The sequence below is a fragment of the Photinus pyralis genome, unplaced genomic scaffold (assembly GCF_008802855.1).
Source record: "Photinus pyralis isolate 1611_PpyrPB1 unplaced genomic scaffold, Ppyr1.3 Ppyr1.4_LG3a, whole genome shotgun sequence".
Classification (NCBI taxonomy): Eukaryota; Metazoa; Arthropoda; class Insecta; order Coleoptera; family Lampyridae; genus Photinus; species Photinus pyralis.
Window position 1 is genome coordinate 21,734,604 of NW_022170509.1, and position 23,299 is coordinate 21,757,902.

General features: G+C 36.2%; 2 protein-coding genes across 5 annotated transcripts; one reads left to right on the forward strand and one right to left on the reverse strand.

Annotated features, from left to right (window-relative positions):
* Positions 1-545: 545 nt before the first annotated feature.
* LOC116165264 (protein naked cuticle) lies at positions 546-21,640 on the reverse strand. 2 transcript variants are annotated; one of them, XM_031479551.1, is made up of 7 exons: positions 21,543-21,640; positions 13,085-13,204; positions 11,799-13,031; positions 4,032-4,219; positions 3,865-3,978; positions 3,042-3,607; positions 546-2,994 (listed from the first exon to the last, which is right to left on the reverse strand). In XM_031479551.1, exons 3-7 carry the CDS (start codon positions 11,896-11,898, stop codon positions 2,259-2,261), a joined length of 1,704 nt encoding a protein of 567 aa, XP_031335411.1. In that variant the 5' UTR covers positions 11,899-13,031; positions 13,085-13,204; positions 21,543-21,640; the 3' UTR covers positions 546-2,258. The 2 variants fall into 2 exon arrangements, with proteins under 2 accessions (XP_031335411.1, XP_031335409.1); XM_031479549.1 differs by having other exon boundaries at positions 11,799-13,204.
* On the forward strand, positions 18,743-21,633 carry LOC116165265 (acidic mammalian chitinase-like). 3 transcript variants are annotated; one of them, XR_004144117.1, is made up of 10 exons: positions 18,743-19,093; positions 19,538-19,691; positions 19,743-19,919; positions 19,966-20,198; positions 20,242-20,366; positions 20,418-20,520; positions 20,571-20,756; positions 20,813-20,935; positions 20,992-21,295; positions 21,560-21,633. XR_004144117.1 is itself a non-coding variant. In XM_031479552.1 (9 exons), the coding sequence occupies exons 2-9, from the start codon at positions 19,634-19,636 to the stop codon at positions 21,115-21,117; spliced, it is 1,131 nt and encodes a 376-aa protein (XP_031335412.1). In that variant the 5' UTR covers positions 18,743-19,093; positions 19,538-19,633; the 3' UTR covers positions 21,118-21,549. The 3 variants fall into 3 exon arrangements, 2 of the variants coding, with proteins under 2 accessions (XP_031335412.1, XP_031335413.1); XM_031479552.1 differs by lacking the exon at positions 21,560-21,633 and having other exon boundaries at positions 20,992-21,549; XM_031479553.1 differs by lacking the exons at positions 18,743-19,093; positions 21,560-21,633 and adding an exon at positions 19,189-19,231 and having other exon boundaries at positions 20,992-21,549.
* Positions 21,641-23,299: the final 1,659 nt, after the last annotated feature.

Genomic DNA, 23,299 nt, shown 5'->3' on the forward strand with positions numbered 1-23,299 from the left:
AAAATTAAGAACCAGAAATAAACCCCTTATTTATGAATAGGTACCAACAAAATGAAGGTCGCATTTTACGCTATTGCGTAGAAATTGGCGCAATTCTTGCACAAGAAACTGTGGCAAACAAATTCCTGTAAAAGAGACTATTTGCTGTCTGACACCATACATATATTTCTTGTATCAGAAAAATATTAGAAAAGATACAAGAAAATGCATAGTATCATACAGCCTTACGTCCGCAATATGTTATGGAAAGATGGTGCTACAGACATAATAGCAATCACCTTTTGGGAATCGTAACCATGGTTTCCTATATTAGATTTCACCTTTATGCCATTTTATTCTGACAGGCCTCATCCTTTCCTTCATATCAGGAACTCTTTGTTAATCGCACAAGAAACAAAAAAGTAAGAAACATTTTTCCTCAAAGGCAAACATTTTTTAGCTTTCAATGGACCTGCAAAAATGTTTACAAAGAGACAGGTCTGTGAAAGCTTACCGAAATCTATACATCTTTGTTCAAATAAAATTCATATTAAAATTACAAAATATAATTGAGTAATCGTGTGCAACATTACAAAAACCACTACAATACAAAAACTTCACACATTCATCACATATTATTACGCTACGTATTAGTAATAGAGGTAGTACGTTTAAATACTTTAAAAATATATTTCTAAATAAGGAGTATGATGATTAACTAACAATACAGAAAACGCCAAAGTTGTGTTGTCAAAAAGCTGTACACCTTTAAATTAAAAGTGTTTTTAGAAATATAATTTTTTTTAAAAGTGAATATTAAAATTTAGGCGTACATAATTTATACAGAGCCCTGTTACGATAATAACAAAATAATTTTCGCATATTTTATTACAAGTTTGGCAGACTAGTTTTACAAAATATGTAAAGTATGCCAACTATATACAATGTGCACAGTCTATTTTGTTATTGTCTAAATTATAATACAATTGAATATACAGGACGGATCCATACTAAATAAATACACTTTTCTCTGTACAATTGAGGAAGGTTAAGTACTTACATAATTATGGCAAGATTGTAATATAACATAGGTACAAAATTAGTGAAAAGAAATTAGTAAATTATAAATAAATTCGTCTGTATAGGTAACATATTGGTATAACAAATATCCTAAGAATCAAATTAAACCGTTTCACGATCAATTAATTATCCTTGAAGTGCTGTCTTACAGCAAATTGAAATTTCACTAAGCCTAAATGCCTCATTTAAAGTTAGGTTGGTTCGAGTTATCAAACACCAGAGTAAATTCCAAACTACAACCCTTAATCAGGGCAAAGTATACAAAACATTTAAACTTATCTCAATTTTAGATTTGGCAACATATTCGGAAGGGTTCTACTAGTAAACCACATCATATTATGTGAAACATCCATAAATTAATCATCAAACTTTTTATAATATGAAATTAATCAAAGTTAAATTGAACTGGCGTATAATAGTATCATTGGGTATATAAGAAGTTTCAGATTTATCTAACCTCGAGTTCTAAATGTTGTCCTTACACAATAAATAATCTAAAAAACTTTGAAATAACCCGACATGTTCACTAAACATTTCAATATGTTTATAATTTTTCATTTAATATAAATATTATGATCTGTAGCTTTATACAATTTCAAATGAGAAAAAATATGATCAAACTTGGCGCTTGTGCCTATGTAGTTTGCGAAGATAAATGAAAAAAAAAATTAAAGTACCGCTGCAATTTTGAACAGGCGGAAGAGGACGGGATGAGCAAATTAAATTTTGGATTCGTAACACATTTTCAAATATTGTACAATTGATAATAAAAATAAAGTCAAAAAAGAGGACCCAACTCGGGGCATATTCAGAATGAAAATTTTACTGAGAACGTGATTTGTAGTAAAATTGTAGGTTTACTACAAATACAACTCAAAATATGGAAACTAACAATTAAAGGAGTCGTCTACAAATCAATTAAAAAGCTAGTTCACATAAATTAAAGATTATGGAACATTGCATAAATACTACCGCGCTTTTATAATGTTTCAACTCGAAAAATGTGGCTACATTACCATGTATATACCGACGTGATCTGCACCACATAAAAATTGATTAGGAAAATAAATCTGTATACATATATATATTTATAAAAATAGTTTCAATATCGAGGCACTTCTGTTTTGTAATTAAACGTGGCCAAATAATATTTGGTTTAATTGCTATGAGATAAGTAACAAATATAAATTGATTAACTGCTATACCACTGAGGATTCCTGATAGTGATGATAGTGGTGGTGGATGTGTTCGTGAACGTGGCGGTACTCGTGATATTCTGAGCAGTTGTTGTGATTCTTCATCGTCCCACAAGAGTGCTGTTTGGCGCCTGTTTCTTCGCAATTACCCATTTTAGTCTTATCCTCTCCAATATTAGTGTAAAGGTTATTTGAAAACTCTTGTTCCAACCATCGAACAACCTGTGCCATCGCCCTGGCTTGGTCTTCTTGCCGATTTCGATGTCGCAAATGATGCGGAGATGAAGTATGACCCACTACAACACGGGGCAATTTTCTTACGCTCTGTTTTGGTGTAGTTTCAATGTCACTTTGTTTTTTCATTTGTTTTTTAATAGGTTTATTTACATGTTTTGTACTATTCGTTTTACCTTCTAATAGCCGACAGTGAAATGGAGCATTAGAAGAAACATCACAGTTTTTCATATTATGTTTTTTATAACAGTCGTACAGTTTTTTATTTGAAACGCACATCACTGCATCCACTAATTTGTCATAATGGCAATCGCCGTTAGATATTTGAGTGTTATTCTGCAATGCCATTAAATCAACGTAAAAATGTGTGGGGTCTACGTTAGCTAAACAATGAAGAGGAGTATTGTCTGAGTGCCCCGATTTATTGTGACGATGTCGATGATGTTTAAAGTCTTGTTGGGGCGACTGATTATTCTCAACATTACTGTGATCATTGCCGAGTTTTCTGAAATGTTGTCTTTGGAACAAGTGATACTTAAAACAATAACTTACCTGCTCATATAAAAACTTGAGTTACTACTATCCATATTCGTTTGTAGTTCAAGCTCATCATGTTTTTGAATGTTTCTTTTCTTGACTTTCTTTGTGTGTAAAAAACTTTTGCAATGTTTTTTGACATCATCTGAGGCCGTAGTTTTAGTGTGATTTTGCTCAGGTGTGCCCTTACAAACGTACTCTTCGGAGCCATCACAGCCGTCCTCCATTTCCACAGCATCTGTAGATATTCTACTGCACAGATCGGAATGATCGTCCGAATTGTCAACTGCTGGTTCAAACTCTTCATTTAACTTCCTACAGCAATAGTGTTTCCGATTCTCAAGACTTTTGTTAATTTTCTTCTCATTTGCTTCACTTTTTATAGTAACATTCAGATTTAGTTTCTTGTCTAGCGCTTTATCCTCAACAGTAGGCTGATTGTTTGTAACAGATGTACTGACATGTTTCCGTAGGTCAGGGGAAACAGTTAATTTGACTTTAATTGTTTTACTTCCACAGTGCGGCACCTTTATCGATGATCCGAGAGCTTCATATATTGTAGTTACTAGACCGGAAATATCCTTAAACAAAAAAAATTACGTTTGTATATCACAGATGTGAAATGCAAGTAATCATTTACATTAAAATTAAAACCTATTAGGGCTATAATTGTTTAAAGTTTCCTACACTCGAGGCTGTTTTTGATCAAAGTTTAATGTAAGTGAACTAATAACTTAATTACTAGTTTCATTTTTCACATCTATTTCTAAAATTGTTACAATTAGTAAAACTAGGCGTGCGTTAATTATCCATAATGAATTTATATTATGCTACTTACATCTTTAGTTATTTTTCCATGACCATCAAAGTCGTAAAGAGTGAATGAAAATTCTTGTCTATCTTGCAGTTTTGGACCTGGTGCTTCCTCGAGAGAAACGTTGCACGAGAATTCCTATTAAAATGCGTATATTCGTGCGAACCTTCATAACGCAATTTGAAACAAACCTGTAAATTTAGACGATGTGCTCCATTCTCTTCGGGTGGCGGTTGTAAATCAGAAATGATTGGTAAAGATGTAGTGCTGGAATGAGGAGGAGCTAGGGGTGGTGTGGTACATGAAATGCGGCAATCGTTACTTCTTATTCCCAACAATTCCTCTGAATCAGATACGGGTGGTTCTACGTTAGTTCCCACTGCAAATAAAAAAATTATCAGTTTTTCAAAGAAAAGAACGCACAACCCCGAGTTTGATCACCGTTGCCTAACATTTCTAATATGGTTCCCTATTTATGGCATTCACATGTGAAAGTTTTTTGCCTTTTGTTTACAAATATTTATATTTTTAATCGGGCTAATCCCACCTACACAGACTCAGAAATTCGATTAGAAAACAACATTTTTCAATGGTTAAGTTTGAAAAAAACCTGTCAAACTTCGGCAAAATGTTTCTTCTCGCGTAGGATCTGGGTATGATTCAGGATTCTACTGTATTTCACTGTCCCCTATATGTTAATCATTGGGTATCAAAATAATCTGGTGCCAATCTGCTTTTTAAAAATGTGACTTGGTGGAGGGCAAACAATTATTTTTTTTTTTTTTTTAGTTCCAGATGGAGGTCTGGAGTAGTGTGGGACTCTCCCATTATTTGGACATACCCACTAAAACCCCACCCGAGGCTTCGGCTTCTAAGGCCATTTGCCGATCTATTTCCTACTTATAGCAGCCAAGATATCACAGTTTTAAGATGCATACTAGTTACATATATATCACAGATTTTCAGCTCAAACGTACAGTCATAGGACATATTACAAACATTTTATCACAGTTTACTTATCACATTTATGGTGCTTAGAAATCGCAGTACGTCTGAGCATTTATGTACAGTGCTAAAATTTTCTTCCCATATGTCACCTATTTGATAGAAGTTACGCGCATCTTGGTATTCTGGACAAACACAAACTATATGCTCCGGTGTTAGGTTTACATCACACCTTACGCAATGAGGACGATCTTCACCGGCCAACAAAAAACCATGTGTCAAGGCAGTATGGCCAAGCCGGAGTCTATATAGTTTTATCAAAGCGGAACGATTCGTATTAATAAGAAACAGTGGTCCTAGGCTGGGCTTGACCCTCTTCAAGAATGTGTCAGATGCCCTCCACTGGTCACTCCAACGCTCATTTATTTGAGCTTTTACAAGCCTGCCTCGAACTATTTTAGACAAATCTGCAAAATTTGCTTCATGGAGTTCTAAGTGTCTCAGTTCTTCTCTAGCTCTTTCTCCTATCGTTCTACATCTATTTAGACGAGCATTTGTGATCTCATTTGTAAGCAAGTGATGGTTCGGGTGACTGTTTATCTAGAGACACTTTAAGATAATAGTTGACCAGAATCTGCTTTCGGCGAAGAGTTAAAGGAAGAATGTTTGCTTCCACGTGAAGTGAGGCGACAGGAGTTGTTGGGTATGCTCCAAGAGAATACCTTATTGCAAGGTTCTGGATTTTATCTAGTGCTCCTAATAAAGTGTTGTTACCGCATGTGAGGTAGACAGGGCTACCATAATCAATTTTTGATAGAATCAATGCTCTGTATATGTTAAGTAGAGTCTTAGCATGCGCACCCCATTTATTATGAGCTAAAACTCTGATTATGTTCAGTAACCTCCTACTTGTGGTAACAATGTTTTGCAGGTGTCTAGACCATCTTAATTCACGGTCAAATGTTAACCCCAGGAACTTGACCTCTTGGGGTACACTTATAATTCGATCATTCATAAACAGGACTGGGTCGTAGTGAGGTTTACGAAGTCGACAGAAGTGAGTGGCCTTAGTCTTCTCTTCCGACAACACAAATCCGACAGCGCTTGCATTTTCCCATATTTTATTTATTGCCATTTGTAATTTACGGGTTATGGCACCGATTGTTTTACCAGAACAGCAGATCATCAGATCGTCAACGTACAGGTATTTATCTATTTCCTCGGTGACACCCATTGCTATTTCATTAATGGCAATGCCAAATAGGGAACAGCTTAGTGTTGATCCCTGCGGCACCCCATTCTCTAACACCTGTACCTCTGAATAGGCGTCGCCCACCCTGACAACGAATGTTCTGTTTTCTAAAAAGGATTTGATAAATTTTGGTAGGTTACCGCGTATATGATACTTAAAGAGTTTTTGGAGTATTCCATATCTCCAAGTCATATCAAATGCGCCTTTAATATCAAAGAATACCCCAACCAGGTGTTCGCCACTGTCAAACGCCCTTAGAATTCTGTCAGTAAGTCTGACAAGATGGTCAGTCGTTGACCGTCCCCTCCGAAAACCAGTTTGATAAGGTACGTACACATTGTAGTTTTCAAGAAGTGTTTGCAACCGCACATTAACCATTTTCTCGAGCAGTTTGCCCAAGCAAGATGTCAAACTAATAGGGCGATAACTCTGTGCCAGTAGCGGATCTTTTCCTGGTTTCGGTATAGGGACGATGACTGCCTGTTTCCATTCCGAGGGGTAAGTATGTTCATTCCAGCAATTATTAAAGAAATTTAATATTCTTTGTTGCATTTCAGAGGTACAGTGACGAAGCATCTGGTTATGGATACCATCATGACCTGGTGAGCATGACTTGGTACTACGGAGTGCAGTCTGCAATTCTTCCAGAGTAAAAGGTGAGTTGTAATCTAAATTTTCTTCTGTGTTAAAATTGATATACGAAGATTCTTTTTCAGGTTTAGTGTCCAAAAAGGTGGGAGGATAGTTAGAGGAGCTACTAACCTTGTAGAATTGATCAGCAATAATGTTAGTTATTTCTTGCAGATCATTTATAATATTGCCATCAGCGTTTCGCAGAAACGTCGGGTAATTGAAACTGATTTTACCAGATATAGCTCCCACTTTCCTCCACACTTCACTACTGGTAGTTTCCGGTGTCATTGTGGACACGTACTGTTGCCATGAGTTTCTCTGTGCCTCCAGTATTGCTCGGCGACACTGTGATCTTTGTTTCTTAAATTCTATAAGATTATCCATTGTGGGATTCCGACAAAATTTATTCAAGACTTTTTTCTTTAACGAGATTTTTGCTTTAATGTCAGATGACCACCATGGAACCATCTTTCTTATTTTGCCAGGTTTTGATTTTGGGATGCTAGCTTCAGCAGCATTTATAATGGAGGAGGTAAGAGCTTTAAGAGTTAAATTATCCTGACTAGGGGGGACGAGCTGTTGTGTAAACCGTTCCCAGTTTGCTAGATTAATTTTGTACTTGGCTATTGTTTTAATGGCAGCGTTTTGACCTCGGACTGTAATAACTATGGGAAAGTGGTCACTATGATATAAATCATTTTCTACCTCCCATTTTAAATTAGTATGTATAGCTGGTGAGCATACTGATACATCGATTGAATCAAATGTTCCTGACCTAACATTGAAGAACGTAGGTGAGTGGTCATTTAGCAAGCTTAAATTTTTATTTTCAACGAGATTCAATAACTCTTTGCCTCGAGCATCATTTGAGCACAGATTTAGTATATTTAAATCTGTGATTTGAGGTAGAGCCCCAAACAGTGTTGTGAGAATTAAAATCTCCGACAAGAACAAAGGGTGTTGGAAGCTGATTTATATCACATGAATAATGACCCCGGCGAGGATTAAAATATACTTAGATTAAGGTCTAAGGCGGAAAAATAACTTAGTACTACTTAAAAGTATTTTTGCGTAAAACGTTGAATTTTTTTAAATAAGTCCATTGATCAAGTCATTCTTGGAAACGTGTCAGAAGGTCAAACCGTATATCAATATAAACGTTTATTAATATAGCACTTTGTTTATTTATAAAATACGATCATTGATGCTGAATTATTTATGATCGCATATGCCACGATACTAATCAATTTCTTCATTTGCATGACGCTATTTGTTTTCAATGATAATTTTAGGTCGAGTTTAAAACTTGGTCAACTAGCGCACAAATCGATTTCGAATGCTCCAAAAAACCCACATTCTCAGCTCCAGCGATTACGATTACTATTGATATCAAGATCAACATAAACCGCATTATTAACGATCATTGCCGTCTGAGGTACAATTTTCCTCGTGGAAATAGGACACCTGGTACATCGCCAAATTTGTTAATGACTAGTATCTGAAAACCTGATGCTTTTATGGGCAATAATGGAAGATGGGATATTAAGTGTACAACTCACTTTTTTACAAAGCAAAGTGGGAGTGGCAATAATTTGTCAAATATTAGTTATTTGAACATCAATCGAAACCGCCAAAAGGAAGAAGAGAGGAATTTGCACTATAGATACAAAACATCCTAAAATAAAACACAAAGTCCCAAAGTCCTGTCATAGAGAAACCTTGGGCAACATTTGGGAGGCGAGAAATTAACGAAAGCTAAATATTGGATCAGAACTATTTTTTTAAGGAAATTAATGTATTATAAACATAAACACTTAGTCTTTTTAATGCGCTCTATCTGCACACACAATTTGTACTTGTTTTGAACTGTATCAAGTATTGGTCGGCGTCGGTTATCTTTAAGAATTTGCAGAGGATGTTTATATAATAGTACTCATAATATCCTTAAAGTAACCGAACTAGAGAAATTAATTGCATTGAATGGCACTTAATTATTAAAGTGGATCCATACAAGAGATTTGCTTATTTTCTCATTAGTTGGGAACTTATCGAGGAACTTATATTTAATTTAAGTATTCCTTTGCATGATTTCAAATAAGAATTGATACTGCAACCCCTTTATGACCAACCCTGCATAATTAAAATTATTACTGCCTAGTAGACAAGATCAAATTGATAAATTACAAACTGTCCGATAGTAAAATTTCAATGTGATTTATGGTACTGCTCAGTCTTGCCAGTGTAAACCATATACTGTAAATGCATTACCTGGTACTGCCTCGGGTACTGCTCGGTGCTGCCAGTGCCTTCCAGCGTGTGTACTGTCTAAAATTTATACACTCGTTTATACACGTACCTTACCAACAGTGAAATACCCTCGGAAATACCCCTCGGGGAAATAGTTAATTACAGTTGTTGAGACAAGGCAGAAGGGCGAGAGGATTCCACATTTAAAAATGTTAACAAGTATGTGTGGAAGTAGTTCCGGAAATGGTTCATAAGGCGTTTATTATCGGGCCTATAGTTCTGCGGGAACGGTATTTTCCGTTCCATAATTTTGTCATAAAGTGCAGAATTCTCATATTTTTAGCAAATTTATTTGTAAAAAGTAGCTTTTAATCTCACTTTGGCTGGCTGGCTGGCTGGCTGGCTGGCTGGCTGCAAATGTGGGCGCGTAGAAGAACTCTTGTAGAAAGGCAAATGTGGGCGCGTAGAAGAACTTTTGTAGAAAGGCAACGGGTGTACGTGTATCTACAAGGCCGTGAAATTTGTCAACCTTAGGGACATGGCTACATGATGTGGGGTTGGCGACATCTGGGCGTCATCCTCGAGCTTAGTATACTAACGTGAAGGTTTTTCAGTTTTTTCCTATCTTCTACTACAGTTTTGGTCCGATTCTTTTCAAATTGGTGTCGTCGGAAAGATGTTGTAAACGCGCACAACTCCTGCGGAATTTTGTTTTTTGTCCTAGGGGCGAAATTAACGACCTTTTGTGAGGCGCGCGCGCGTCTTCGAGAAGTAGTCAACTTCGGGCGTCTTTTACCTTCCGTTGCGAACTCACGCGGTTTAACGTTTCGTAAATCTCGAATCGCTGTCTCTCTTTCTCGTGTCGCCAATAGAAGCGAATTGCGGGTGAACGGGACGTCGGAAGTGGCTACCGTCAAAGGGAATGTGGTATCCCCCGACCCGATTTTAACTTTAAAAGCGAATTGCGGGTGCACGCGGAAAGTGGGAAACGGTTAGTGAATGTAGTAGCCTTCGACAAGATCTGTTATTGATGGTTGAGTCGAAAGTGGCTAATAGAATACTGCTCTGCCACACAAAAATGCGCTGAAGTCCCTTCGATCTCACACGAGGACTTTGATAATTTTTTTGCACATCTACACTACTCCTGTACATATTGGACCCATCAACAGTAATTAGGCATTACAGGAATTACACAGAGAGGCAGTGATCGAGCACTATAGGCATTATAAAAGCATTATATTTACATATGCATTAAGCATTACGAGAGCAGTACAAGCATTTTTGGCAATAAAATGCTAAATAGGTACTGCCGAATTGGCAATTGGTGTACATGTATTTTGCTTGGTGGATGACCTCTCGTAGAACACGTTCCTTGAGAGCGACAATTCGTTAATAATAATTCGTTTATTTCTTCCTAATAATCCTACACGTTGAATAAAAGAATAACGACATGGAGATCTTTAACATAATAATTTAAGATATGATGCTGGATCCGGGGCTGGATCTAATTGATCTTAAACTGGGTATTTTGTAAGTATTCGGCTCGGTATTCGGTATTTACGAGGCTCGTTACGAGGGTATTTATTATTACAATACAAACACATTTTCGTACCTACGGAAGTGGTGTAGTGTATGCCCAACTGCAAAACTTCGTTTTAAGTACCACTTATAAGGACGATTTGATGCAATAACGGCCGCCTAAATTAAAGAATAAAATAAAAATATTTTTCCGATAAACCTCGTATAAATTACTGAAAACGACGTATACGGTATACAGTGTAAAAATATCTGTGAAATCGAAAAATGTAAAAATACAGGGTGTGCCATTTAAATTTCGAAACTTGAGGCTACTTACGGTCAAACCGGAAGTGACAGCAAAATACTTATCTCGAGCATTCAATTCGTTTTTACTCATACCTTCCACCTGAATTTTAGATTCACGCCACCCGAGATGCCGCAACTTCAAAAGTGAGTGAACCTAGATTAGTTAACATACGGTATATTATAGTCTCCTACGAGGTCTCATATATGCTCACCATATGAATGGTTATGAAATTACCTATCTTCGTTACTCATTTTCAGTTTTATTAGAATTTACAATCAACAGGTTTAGGTATTTACGTTTATTTATTAATTTCTTAAATAACACATTGAAAGCTTAACTTAATAGTAATAATAATTATTAAATAATTAACTTAGTTTAAAACTCGATTTCAATATTCAAAATTTCACTCATCAAATGCATCGGAAGCAGTACAACTACTATAAAAAAAGTTCAATTAATTAAATAAAAACGTCTGCACATACAGGAAAAGGAAAATAGCGCGCTATTAAAACTAAGGGCATGGGGGCAGGTAGCCAAATTAGCAGTTCTCGTCTTGCTCTTTTTACAGCAAGCCCGTCTTCCTATTTTCTAACAATTCAACGTTCACCAGGTGTGTATTTCCGAGAGAAATTTCACTACCGCGCTAAACCCAAAAGATCTCATGCTTGTCAACATCCCCGGCGATTCTGTGAACAGCAATCGGCACGCTGCCAAGTGCTGCTAACATTTTTTCGTTCATAGCAACGACGTTACAATAACAACAAAAGTGGTCAATGAAAGGTTTTAAACCGATGGAACGCGGACTAGAAAATTATATAATGGCCATTCAAAATTGACTCGCTAGTAGCGGGAAATCAAAGTTTAAATTGAGCAAAATACGTAACACATACCGGCGGCATAATACAAAAGGAGGAGCGAAATATAAAAAGCTTTTATAAAAAAATCTAATATCTACTTTATTATTTAACGGTAATAAATATCTGAGATAGCTGGGATATTTTTGTTAAGTATATTTATAACGTTCGCGGAGTCGCGACGATTGTTTATGTTTCTCACCTGTAAAGGGTTTGTAACCCTTATAAAATTTACTCCTCCACCATCTCATGAGATTACTGGCCATATGAGCAGAATTACAGCTAGACGTCCAACTGTTCATTACAGTATGTAATTGTAAATCAAAAACTATCCTCACTCTGGCAAGAATTTTTCACTAAATCGCATCTTAAAAATGCGGAACTAAAACTTTCACTTAATTTTTATAGAACGCGCGAACGCTGCGGAAATTGCGAAGAACTGCAAATGTGCAATTAGACGACGATTAATAAGGACATACTGTTTTGTTTTATTTGTATCGCACTTCACGAATCTACGACGATTACGATACAAGTATCTCCATTGAACGAATTGAACTAAAAGCGAAGCAACCAGGTGCAACAGCCTTCCTTCGTTAAGATGTGCGCGTGAATTACAACAAGCCAGTCAACACTTTTCAGAAACGCCGACAACATTTCTTACTTATTTTAATTCAATATCGTGGACACAAAAGCATCTTTCTCCCGTACCGTTTCCAATTTAATGTCAACTAGGCAATCGTACGCAATACAGTTTCGTGTTTCCCATCTTTACAGCCTCCCATCAGAGAGGCACTAAGGAGTGCGCAATTTCAGTGTTCGACTGGAGCGTCGCTTTACGAGGGATTTCTTTAAGGGATATACGCAGCGGGGCGATGTGCTTTTCACATTTTTGTTACGAGGGCTACAGACACGTGGGGACCCTCTTGGGAACAATATCAAAAGAGCCGCAGTTGCGCACAATTTTTTTACAATAATTATCGCAGCCCCAAATTGTAAAAATTAATTAATCTGAAATCTTACTATAGTTTATACACAATTATAATGCATCCAGATACTACCAACAGCGATAGCTCTTCGTTTCAGTCTTCGTTCGATTAATAGATACAAAGTATATATCCTCCTCAAATACTATACGCACCTAAAGATGAACCAGCATGAAGTATTGGTCAAGAGGTACAAGAAAATATGTAGGTAACTGCCCTGCACTCATCTACACTAATTACATCTTTAATTTAATTAGGTACCTATGATCTCCAAGTTGAAAGGTCATTATCAAAGCTACCTTTCAGCCAAAACGAATTGTGAAGAATTATATAGAATGTGTTCCAGTTCCAGTTCAGTTCTTCCTCCCGAAAACTTGAACCTTTTCTGGAACGTACAGAGGGTATTAGGTATACTCCTAATAGACTGGTTCGCTTTTCAAAGCTTCCGAGTCCTATAGGGGCATTTCAGACAATATTTGACAAGGTTTTTTGTACTAATTGGTACCTGCTGAACACGACTATCGACGTTGGTCCCTCGAAATGAGAACAGGCACTTCAGCATTCAAGATGGTGGTCAATTTCTGCAAATGCTGATCTTTCCACTCACGCGACCGATTTTTTCGATCTAAAAACGGATTATGTTATTTCTGACGTACGTCATAATATACTTAACTATTGATTAAACAGTTTGCGTAATTTGGTAGCAGAACAATTCAATTGATTAATAAATTAAATATAAGCACATTTTCAAAAGCTTTTCAACTATTCATCTTTCGCCTAAGAATTAACTTTACTTGCTTTCGGACTTTGTGGTTTGACAGGAATTGAGTGCACAGACAGACGGACTGACGATCATTGAGATCTTGGTTCCTAGGAAACGAGATTCTGTCATTAAATGGGAGTTCATTTGTAGATCTCTCTTGTACTACGTATTGCAGGGGGTAAAAATGATAATAACTATCGACCCCAGGGTCGAAAATATGCAGGGCAGCTTTAGCGAAGAAAAATAAAGGCAAATTAAATATAGTAAGTGTGTGTTTAAATACTAATAGTAACAACATGTACCTAATGTATACGTGTTGCCATTATTATCAACATTTTCAATACTTAACTTCATGAAGAAGATAACTGAGAAAGATAAAAAATATTTATATAGTTTAAAATTATGATAATTCTAAGGGTTATTAATGTAAAACTGCAACATTTTCAAGTTCAATGTACGTAACAATAATAATAATAATAATAATAATCTTTATTTCCTGTAGACATATAAAAATGTATAGGACACGTCAGTAACAATAACAAACAACATAAATAGCAATAACACATGAACTCTATTTTGGAGTTCATTTTTACGTTACTAAAACAAAAACGAATAGGTACCTCTAACCTCTTACCGCGATATTTTAATAACTATAGTGTTATGTTAAGCATACAGTAATGAATTGATAACTTATTGCTATTTATTTGGATAGAAAATCTCACGTTTTATTTTACTTTAAAACTAATTCCTGTATCAGAGTGCATCACGCATTATGCGGGCCCCTGTGTAATTGATGGGCGCAAGCCTGTTGAGGGCTCAGAATAAGAGAGGGATAATAAATAAAAAACAAATAAACTATCTATTGCAAAATTATCCATTACACGTTCTGGATTTTAAGATCGTCAATAAAAATATACTGCTCTTAGAACGTTTACATTCAATACGTGATTCAATACAAATATCTCTACAGGTTATTGGCCCAGTCTCCGTTTAATTAGTTTATTTAAGTACTGCGCGCATTTTTCTAAGAAACGGTCTTGTTGGTTTGTATACCTACAGAAACCAAGGTGAACTTGGAAGACGAAAAATACCGGATTAGGCAATAAGTGGAATTACAGAATTATGCTGCTTCTTGCAGAACATAATCTTTCGGCCAGTCAGAGTAACCAGGAATATGCCAGTTGTAATCGCCGAGAATATTTGAGCAAAACGAGTAAGGTACCTACATTATGTCTGTATTCGAAAGGAAAGGCATGACCTCAGTTTCTAATGACGAAATTTGATGTAGACACGATGCAAAATCAATTCAATTTCATAAGTTAATCCGTCGACAGGAATGTTTAGACTAGGTACCCATAAGTAGTTAGTCGCTGCAATAGAAATAATTACTGGTAAAAATCTTGATTTTCAATTTGTGCGGGCAAAAGTGTTGAATGGGGAATTGCAGGATCAAAATTTCAAGTGTTCTAGTGATCGTCATGATGAAAAATGTTCAAACTGTAACTTTCGTAACAAGGAAAAAAACAGTTCAACTGCTCCAATGACCAAAGCGTAGCTCACAAAAGATAAGAAAATTGCTCGTACATACAATGACTATTGGCGCAAATTTCTTTAACAAATGTGAAGAGAAAGTCCAGTTCAGCTGAAAAAGCCTGATACAGTACATAATGTTTTGTTTTGTTTATGTCGCTGATGGTCAGGTTGATAACAGTTCAGGGATAAGACGCAAAACCTAAATAATTGTATATTGCTGGGTACGCTCTAAATGAGTACCTACCAGGTTGTGGGATCCATTGGAAAATTGGTGTACACAAAATCAGTTTTCGTTATGAGAGTGAAAGATAGCATTAAGACATCTTCAAACTGGGTTATCTGGAACCTGGAAACCGATTTCCATACAATCGGTACTGGATTTTTCATGATCTGCTTATTATATCCACTACCTATGCCCTATTTAAAAACAAGGTCAAAAGTATTAGGCGGCCCAACATTTCTACTCATATTAATCAGGATCGATTTAAAAAAATCCCTTTCGGCTCCGTAGGTCATTTTGTTCTAATATGGAGGAATTTTCTGATTCACGAACTTGACCAAGATATTATGAGTGTTTCTTGGAAATGATATTAAATATACTGGTACCATTACAATAGGTAAGATATAGATAGAAATCTACCTCAAATTTTATTATAAACGCCAGATAGATTCTAGAAAAGTGCGCCCTCGTTTTAGACCATTTTTGGTTTTTAAGCATTGAATAATTTATTCCGTGGTCCGTTCTATTCGAAAATCAATGCTTTCAATTTCATTTCTAAAAAAATAACCCTGATTTACTGAAATCGATCTTAGCCTCTACCCACTGGAACTGTCATATTAAGACGCTATAATTATATCTAATTAACCGTGGTGACTACCGAAATTTGCATAAATGGTCGAATTAACATCGAGAATTTACGTTTTATATATGTCGCAGCCGTTTAATGAAATTGGACATTTCATGAAAAGTCTAGTCATTTATATGAAACTGTGGAACAGTTTACTTTCCAAGACCAAGCGATTGGTTTCCCTTCCCATTAGAGATCGATAAATGGTATCCTTATCGATCTAGAAGGGGAAGGGAAAATACCCCACACGTACAAATTTTCAGCGTTTCACTAAATGACTAGGCCTCGGACTAGACTTTTCATGAAATGTCCAATTTCATTAAACGGCTGCGACATATACATACTTTATGCTAATGAAATGCGTAAAAAGTAATTTTCGGTGTCGGTATGTAAAAAATTTGGCGCGAGTTTATTAAAAAGGAGATTGATACGCAGAGCGGCGATGAAAAATGAAACAAAGAAAACAGAAGTTGGTCTCGCTCACTTCTCTATTATTCTACTACTCTATTATCTAGTTTAGAGAAGGTCAGAAACATCCTGTTGGACGCTGCGTGCTCGGTCTTCCCTAACGATCCCCCTTCACCGTTAGCTAGCTATTACGAAATCCACTACGAAGTCGTGCATCTATTCTAAATACAAATATCACATTTTGAATGTCTTTGAAGATGTCGGCGCTTTGATCTTTTTTTGAGTCGACGAATAAAATAAAATATTTAAAAATTTGTTTGGCAAGAGAAATGTGGAGAATATTTTTTAGCGAGTGCAGCGGTTGATGTGGATAGTGTACGTGAAGTACATACTTTACGGAAATATGTACCTAGTGTGATGGTTTGCTCTACCGTACCTGTATAATATAGACGGACAACAAAGACTGACCAATAGCATTTAGCAAGGATTACCCGGAGGTGAGGGGAATCTTCGCTTCAAGGCCAACTTGTAATTGTCCAACATCAAACAAGGAACCGCTCCTTTGAACTCGCCGCCGCCACACGCACACAATAGTAGCCTTTATGTAGCGTTAATATATTAATTCTCTCCGCGTACAGGACGGTATTAAACAATTTTGGCTGGCATAAAAAATGCATTGGCTAATTTTCGAAGTGTTTGTTGAGAATTACAACTGCTCTGCTACACTCGTTTTTTTACTGCAAAGAAAAAGTACTACCCACTACCAACGATTTTTTTAATGTATGCCTACGCAATTTCATTGATACAACTTAGATGCTCACTTGAGTGAAGCAAGTATAAATATGCTAATATGCAACATAATCGAAGCATACAATTTAGATAAGAGTATTGGACCCATAAATTACTATCAAGCCTAAACATAATAATAGTGGTACTATTGTAATTTTATAATTAATATTCAACCTCTAAGATTAGCTTTCAGCTTCCATTCATTAGATGACTTCCTTTTCACGGAGATTGTGGACGGTTGCCAGGATAGACGTAGACAAACATCGAGAAAAAATACATTTTGAGATGTGCGAAAATATAACTGAACAATAAAAGAATTGGGTTTTAATAACGTTGAACTATACGTTCCCCAAAGTGGTAACCCCGAACAAACGCTGCTTCGTGCAAGACATCCTGTTGATCCAAGAATATCTATCCTCCCATAAATTGAACCTTTATAACAAGTTCTGCGAGTAGGTGCATTGCTCATAATAGATCGCCGACATAAATGTTGGAACAATAAACGCCATAATCTCGCAACCATCAGTAAAGATCCAGTGGCGTACGTAGAAATGTATTCTGGGGGAGGGGGGGGATTAAACAAGTTCGTGGCACATACAGTCACCCAGTGCGTACTAGAAGGGGGGGGGGGGGGGGGNNAGAAACCAATTTCGACAAAAAATTCAAAGGGCTGTAACTTTTGATCTAGTAGTCCGATCTTGGAACTGTTTGGAATTATGGATTCTACATGCCACATTCTATAAGAAAATTGTTTTTTCCGGGTCGATCTGAGACAATTTTTTTTTCTGGGCAAAAAAAAAGGCAGTTATTACCTTCCTTTTTTCCCAAAAATCGACTGCACCAAAATTTTTCGGGAAAAAACTTTTTCTTATTAATTTGGGTGCGTAGAATCCAAAACGATTCGTACTTTTTCGATTAGACGTCTCAATCAAAAGTTATGGGCAAAAAAAAATTCCTGTTTTTAAAATTTAAAATTCTTATTTTTGTCACTTCGTGAAAGGCAGGACGCAGGTACCTCACCTAAGTAGCAGTACTAAGTACCTGATACCTATTTGTTATTTTGGGCATCAAATCAATGTAGCGAATTGCCGATCGATGCCGAATAGCCAAATCGTTGACTACCAACACTGATCACTCACTGAATAGTGAATACTGAATACTACAGAATATTTAGATTTTAGTGACTTTAGACTTTAACCAAAACCAAAATTGCTCTCTATATATACCTATATATTATTGCCTTTATTTTAAAGTGGGCGGAGCGGATAGCGGAGTATTACCTAAATACCTAATAGCTATGATGATAACTCAATTCTTCTGGGGGGGATATATCCCCGTAAATACGCCACTGTAAAGTTCTATTAAAATTAAAGGGATTTCTGTCAACCGAATCATACAAACAATTATAACCTTTGCTTTGGAAAGTTACACGTTGATGCTAAAGCAATCGTTGAAGCTGCAGGCGCATCATCAGCAGGAGTTAGAACATTAGGTCGATTAGGGCAGAGATGCATCGAGGGGCGGTGCCCTATGGTTTGCTCAGGTGGAAGAGCAGTTCGAACTCGCGTACATAATCGCAGGAGACTACCAAGACCATTCCATGGCATTGTTTGACATGATGTCCTTTATTCTGGCTTATTTTGATTTTGAAATTTAATAATTGATGCCCACTTGCTCTCTAACCCGAATGCCATGTGGTAGAACGGCAAAGATATATAACGTCATGCGCGCACAAAGGTTACTTTCGTGCTCTCGTAAAAACTGCACAAAATTACTCTTGATTCCCCCCTCCTCTGTTTTGAGTCACAATCCATTTCTGGACTCTAATTGCATTATTTGTATGGGAGACACACTCTAATGCAGTTTTTGGTGGTCCCTATTGTTAGGAAAAAATCTTCTCTCAAGACTCTGTTCTGTAGAACATCTTAGGATATTGCAAGCAGATCCTCAACTGTTATTATCGGCGCTAAGAAACATATTTTAGATAACCTCTGCAGCCTAACAAGTTATGAACTAATGTTTAAAACGTCTTCCTGCTTCACCGACCTTGTCGCAAGGAATTATGGGAAATTTGCCCGCTCCTCGTGTCCCTCAATCCTTAACTAAAAGACCGTAAACGCCGAAAGTGTAAACAGTGACGATTTATGCGTATACCTATTTATTTATTTCACCGGTAAGGCTGTTCACCTTGATATACTCCCATCTCAACACTATATCCGTTTGTTTTACATATTTCATATTGGTTTTATTTATTCCTTTTGTGTTTATTTCAACTCGAGGAACTTTATTTAATTTGATCTATATATTGGTGGTAGGTACTAACTCAGAGCTTAAAGAGCAAGGTGCAGTCAGTGCATGCCATTTCTTTCCCGCTGATAGCTCTGGAGGCCTTAGGAAAGCTCTCACAAATTCCAACGACCTTCAACCTCTTCTCACATAATTTTCTATTTGGAAACCAAAAAAGTCGCTAGGAAATTTTGATTAAGATAATAGGAATGAAATTTACACAACTCGCAAATTAATTTGACATAATTCTTGAAATTATTTTTGTGAAAACACTAAGCATGTCAGCTTTGCAATAAATTGCTCGTTATCTGAAACGCGTTAAAATTTACAGCCATTACCATACGGCTCACAACAGGAGCCATGGGTATTTAACAGACTGCGATGTGAAACTTCCAGCAATTCCCGAGCCTCTTCGCATATTTAAATTATGTATTCGAAGACACTCGTGTTTTGCTTTTTAGCCGTGAGTTTTAAAATAATTTCTGGTAGGTAATATGCAATTCAACTACACATCTCGATCCCACGCTCGTTTTTAGCAAGGAAGATTGTGTGCTATTATGAGAGTTGGTCAGTATATCGCCCAGGAGATGGATCGTTTAAAATAGAAGACATAAATCCCTTTCTTTGTACTCACGCGATCTACGCTTTTGTTGGAATTAACCAAACATCAGGCTCAATAAAAATTTTAGACCCGTGGAACGACGTTGACAATGGTAAGATTAAACAATTTTGGTTGAATCGTATAATACTAAACTTTAGGAGGGTTTCGTCGATTTAATGCAATGAAATCAAAAAATCCAAATTTGAAAACGCTATTGGCGGTAGGGGGTTGGAAGGAAGGATCAGTAAATTATTCTAAAATGGCCGGAAATACTTCTTTAAGAAGCAACTTCATTACAAGTGCAATTAATCTGATGAATAAATATGGCTTCGATGGCTTTGATATCGATTGGGAGTACCCAGCACAAAGAGGTGGCGTTCCTCAGGATAAGGTGTGGAAGCTATATTGATAGTGCACTAATATTTGGATTATAGGCCAACTTTGTAACACTGGTCAGAGAATTTCGCCAAGCGCTAGGGAATGGACGCCTGCTTTCTATCGCAGCTGGTGCTACTCCAAGTCAAATAGCAACGTCCTATAATGTATCCGCACTGATTCGGTAAACATAATGTGTCAATTATTGACAAAATACATCATTTCAAGCTTGTAGTGATTTGGATTTTATTAACGTTATGACATATGATCTACATGGCTCATGGGATGGAGTCACTGGTGCCAACGCACCATTATTTTCTTCTTCTGGGCTTTCTGTGGTAAGAGTCAGCGTTTATGGTTCAACTTTTGTTTAGTGTATGAACTTCAGTCTCAATGCATCGATGCGTGGATTGCAAATGGAGCACCCTCATCAAAATTGGTCATGGGTATTCCCGTTTACGGAAGAACATTTACGCTTACAAATTCGCAATTAAATGGAATAGGAGCTCCAACTTCCCAACCTGGAGCCCCAGGTCCATTCACACAAGAAGCCGGGATAATTGGTTATAATGAAGTTTGTTGCTTTGAATAGTTTTATGTACATTTACCATATACTTACTTAAATTTTAGATGTGTCTGAAATTGTTAACAAATCAATGGGTTGTTGTATGGCATGATGCTCAAAAGATTCCGTACGCGTATAAAGGGAACCAATGGGTTAGTTATGATGGAACACGATCAGTTAATATTAAAGTCAGTTTCTCTTGCAAGGAAACGTACAGGAAGTTTATATAGCATAATGCTTGTAGGTGACATACGTTAAACAGCGGGATTTGGGCGGTGCTATGATTTGGTCTATTGATACAGACGACTTCCGAGGAAAGTGTGGCTCAAAATATCCAATCCTTACCACAATCAAAAACGGACTAATATAACAGGAGAAACGCCAGAAACTATTTGGAAAGACAAATACAATAATGTAATATAAAATATATACTTAGTAGCATCTTTACAAAGGTTAGAAACGAAGTGGTTTACTGTTTTTCGTGTTTTCTTAATTTAAACTGTTTGCTTTAAAATTCATCAAAACAAGGGTTGCACCGACTAGCTCAAGTGAGTAGTACAATTTAGATCTTTAGCTTTTCACTCTTACTGGCACCAAAACTAATTTTCTTGTATTCTTTGACATAAATAAAATAGGACTTTGTTACCTAATTGAAAATTTACGCTTAGATCCTTTAAATTTAACCCAATTTAAAAAACGTAATTATTTAACAAGACACTGGAATTGTTTCGATACCCTACTTACGATATCTAGTTCACGGTGATTGAAATACAACACAGTAACAAAAATGTTTACCTCTGAATTCGGCTTAGATTGTAGTCCCATCGACTACCATAGAAATCATCCGGATTCAGGATTCCCCTTGGCCAAGGCTCGTATTCCTGGTATATGAAGTTGATAAGAATGGACAATTGTTCGAAATATGGAGATAGATACTTTCCGCCCAGATCGAAGGAGTCCCTTCCTGGATTTACACGACTTCCGGTTTCCTGATGTCGAGGTGCATCTTTGCTGATATTGGATCAGTTACTACAGAGATAAAAACAGTTCATCAGCTTCGGTGTGACTTGGATCACATAATGCACGGATAGAATATTTTATTTTGTGCGAATATAACTATATAATATAATCGCAATCTTTATTTAATATAGTTCCTCCGAAGATTAGATCGCTACCCCTCTCAGATTTTAGAATTACGCTAAAAAAATTGTTTATTCAACACCCTTTTTTCTCATTTGATGAGTTTAACGACTTCTGTTGGAGTGGTTCGTAATTGTATCAGTCATTCTGTGTTATATATGTTTTTTTTATTATGTTTGTTGTATTATATGCTAGTGTGTTCTTTATCTAATGACGAGTGTAAATGTATCAACATGTCTGCACAATATATATTATTATTATTATTATTTTATATTTTTAGTTTGCATAATTGTAAAACGAAATTAACTTAGATGGAAAACACTGACATGCCGCTCATATGAAAATTTATAATAAATATATATAATACATACGCTACTTTGCAATGAACTTCATTTGCTTCACGTCTTCGTCGCGCGTCCGAACTTTATTTAGGGACCTCAACCTTCGTATTGTTCACACAAGGTTTATACCGGTCCGCTTGAAAATTGTGGTCTTTTATTAGCGCAACAAATACCCCTAGCTTCCTGGAAATGAGAACTGTGCGATTGCGATTAACTTTCTTAGAATGTTTTGTTTTGTTTTACTCTTGAATGATTATATGTTAATTGCAATTATTTTTAGAATCTTTACTTCTGTCATAGATAAATACTGCTCTATGCTTCTGTACACATACCATGTCGGGTCAATATATATATGTACATAGAATTATCGTTAAAACCCTGTCCATCTAAAAATACTGGCACATCTCACCATCTGTGCATTATGATCAAACCTACGAGTTGAACGCTGGAGCAGTAGGTACTACTTATTCCCCCTCAGCATTCTAACTTCATGCCTTCTGATCCATTTTTAAACATTACCCATATGAAGTGTCGCAGGAATGAAATAAATTCACCTTGAATTTATTGAATGCAAAAAACCAGGCCTTCTTTCATTTCATAGCAGACTTTTGCAGAGTGCAAAAATGTAATTAATGCACATGCACACGTGTAATTTTTATTATGAAACTATAAAAGATAGAGGTACAAAACTCTCTGAATAAATATGATATAAATATATATGATTTAAACATGTTCCATTATGGAACGAAACAAATTTTTGAGTACAACAAAATCTCAATGATTTTTTGTAATCAAAATTTACTGGAAATAGTTAACAAAATATACCACTTAATTTATTAATACTTTCAATTTATACTTCACGAGCCAAATATTAAAACTATAACATTAAAGCAGGTACTAAAGATTAGATTCAGTCAAGTGTCTCCTCGTGTCTCCTTACCAAAAAAGACATGATTTTTGTAAGTTTTTGAGTTGATTTTCTTGAAGACGTTGTAACAAAAGGGCAGAATCTATAGAATTTTCACTTAAAATGATCAATTGTAAGAAAATGTAGGTAACCAGCGGCTTAGC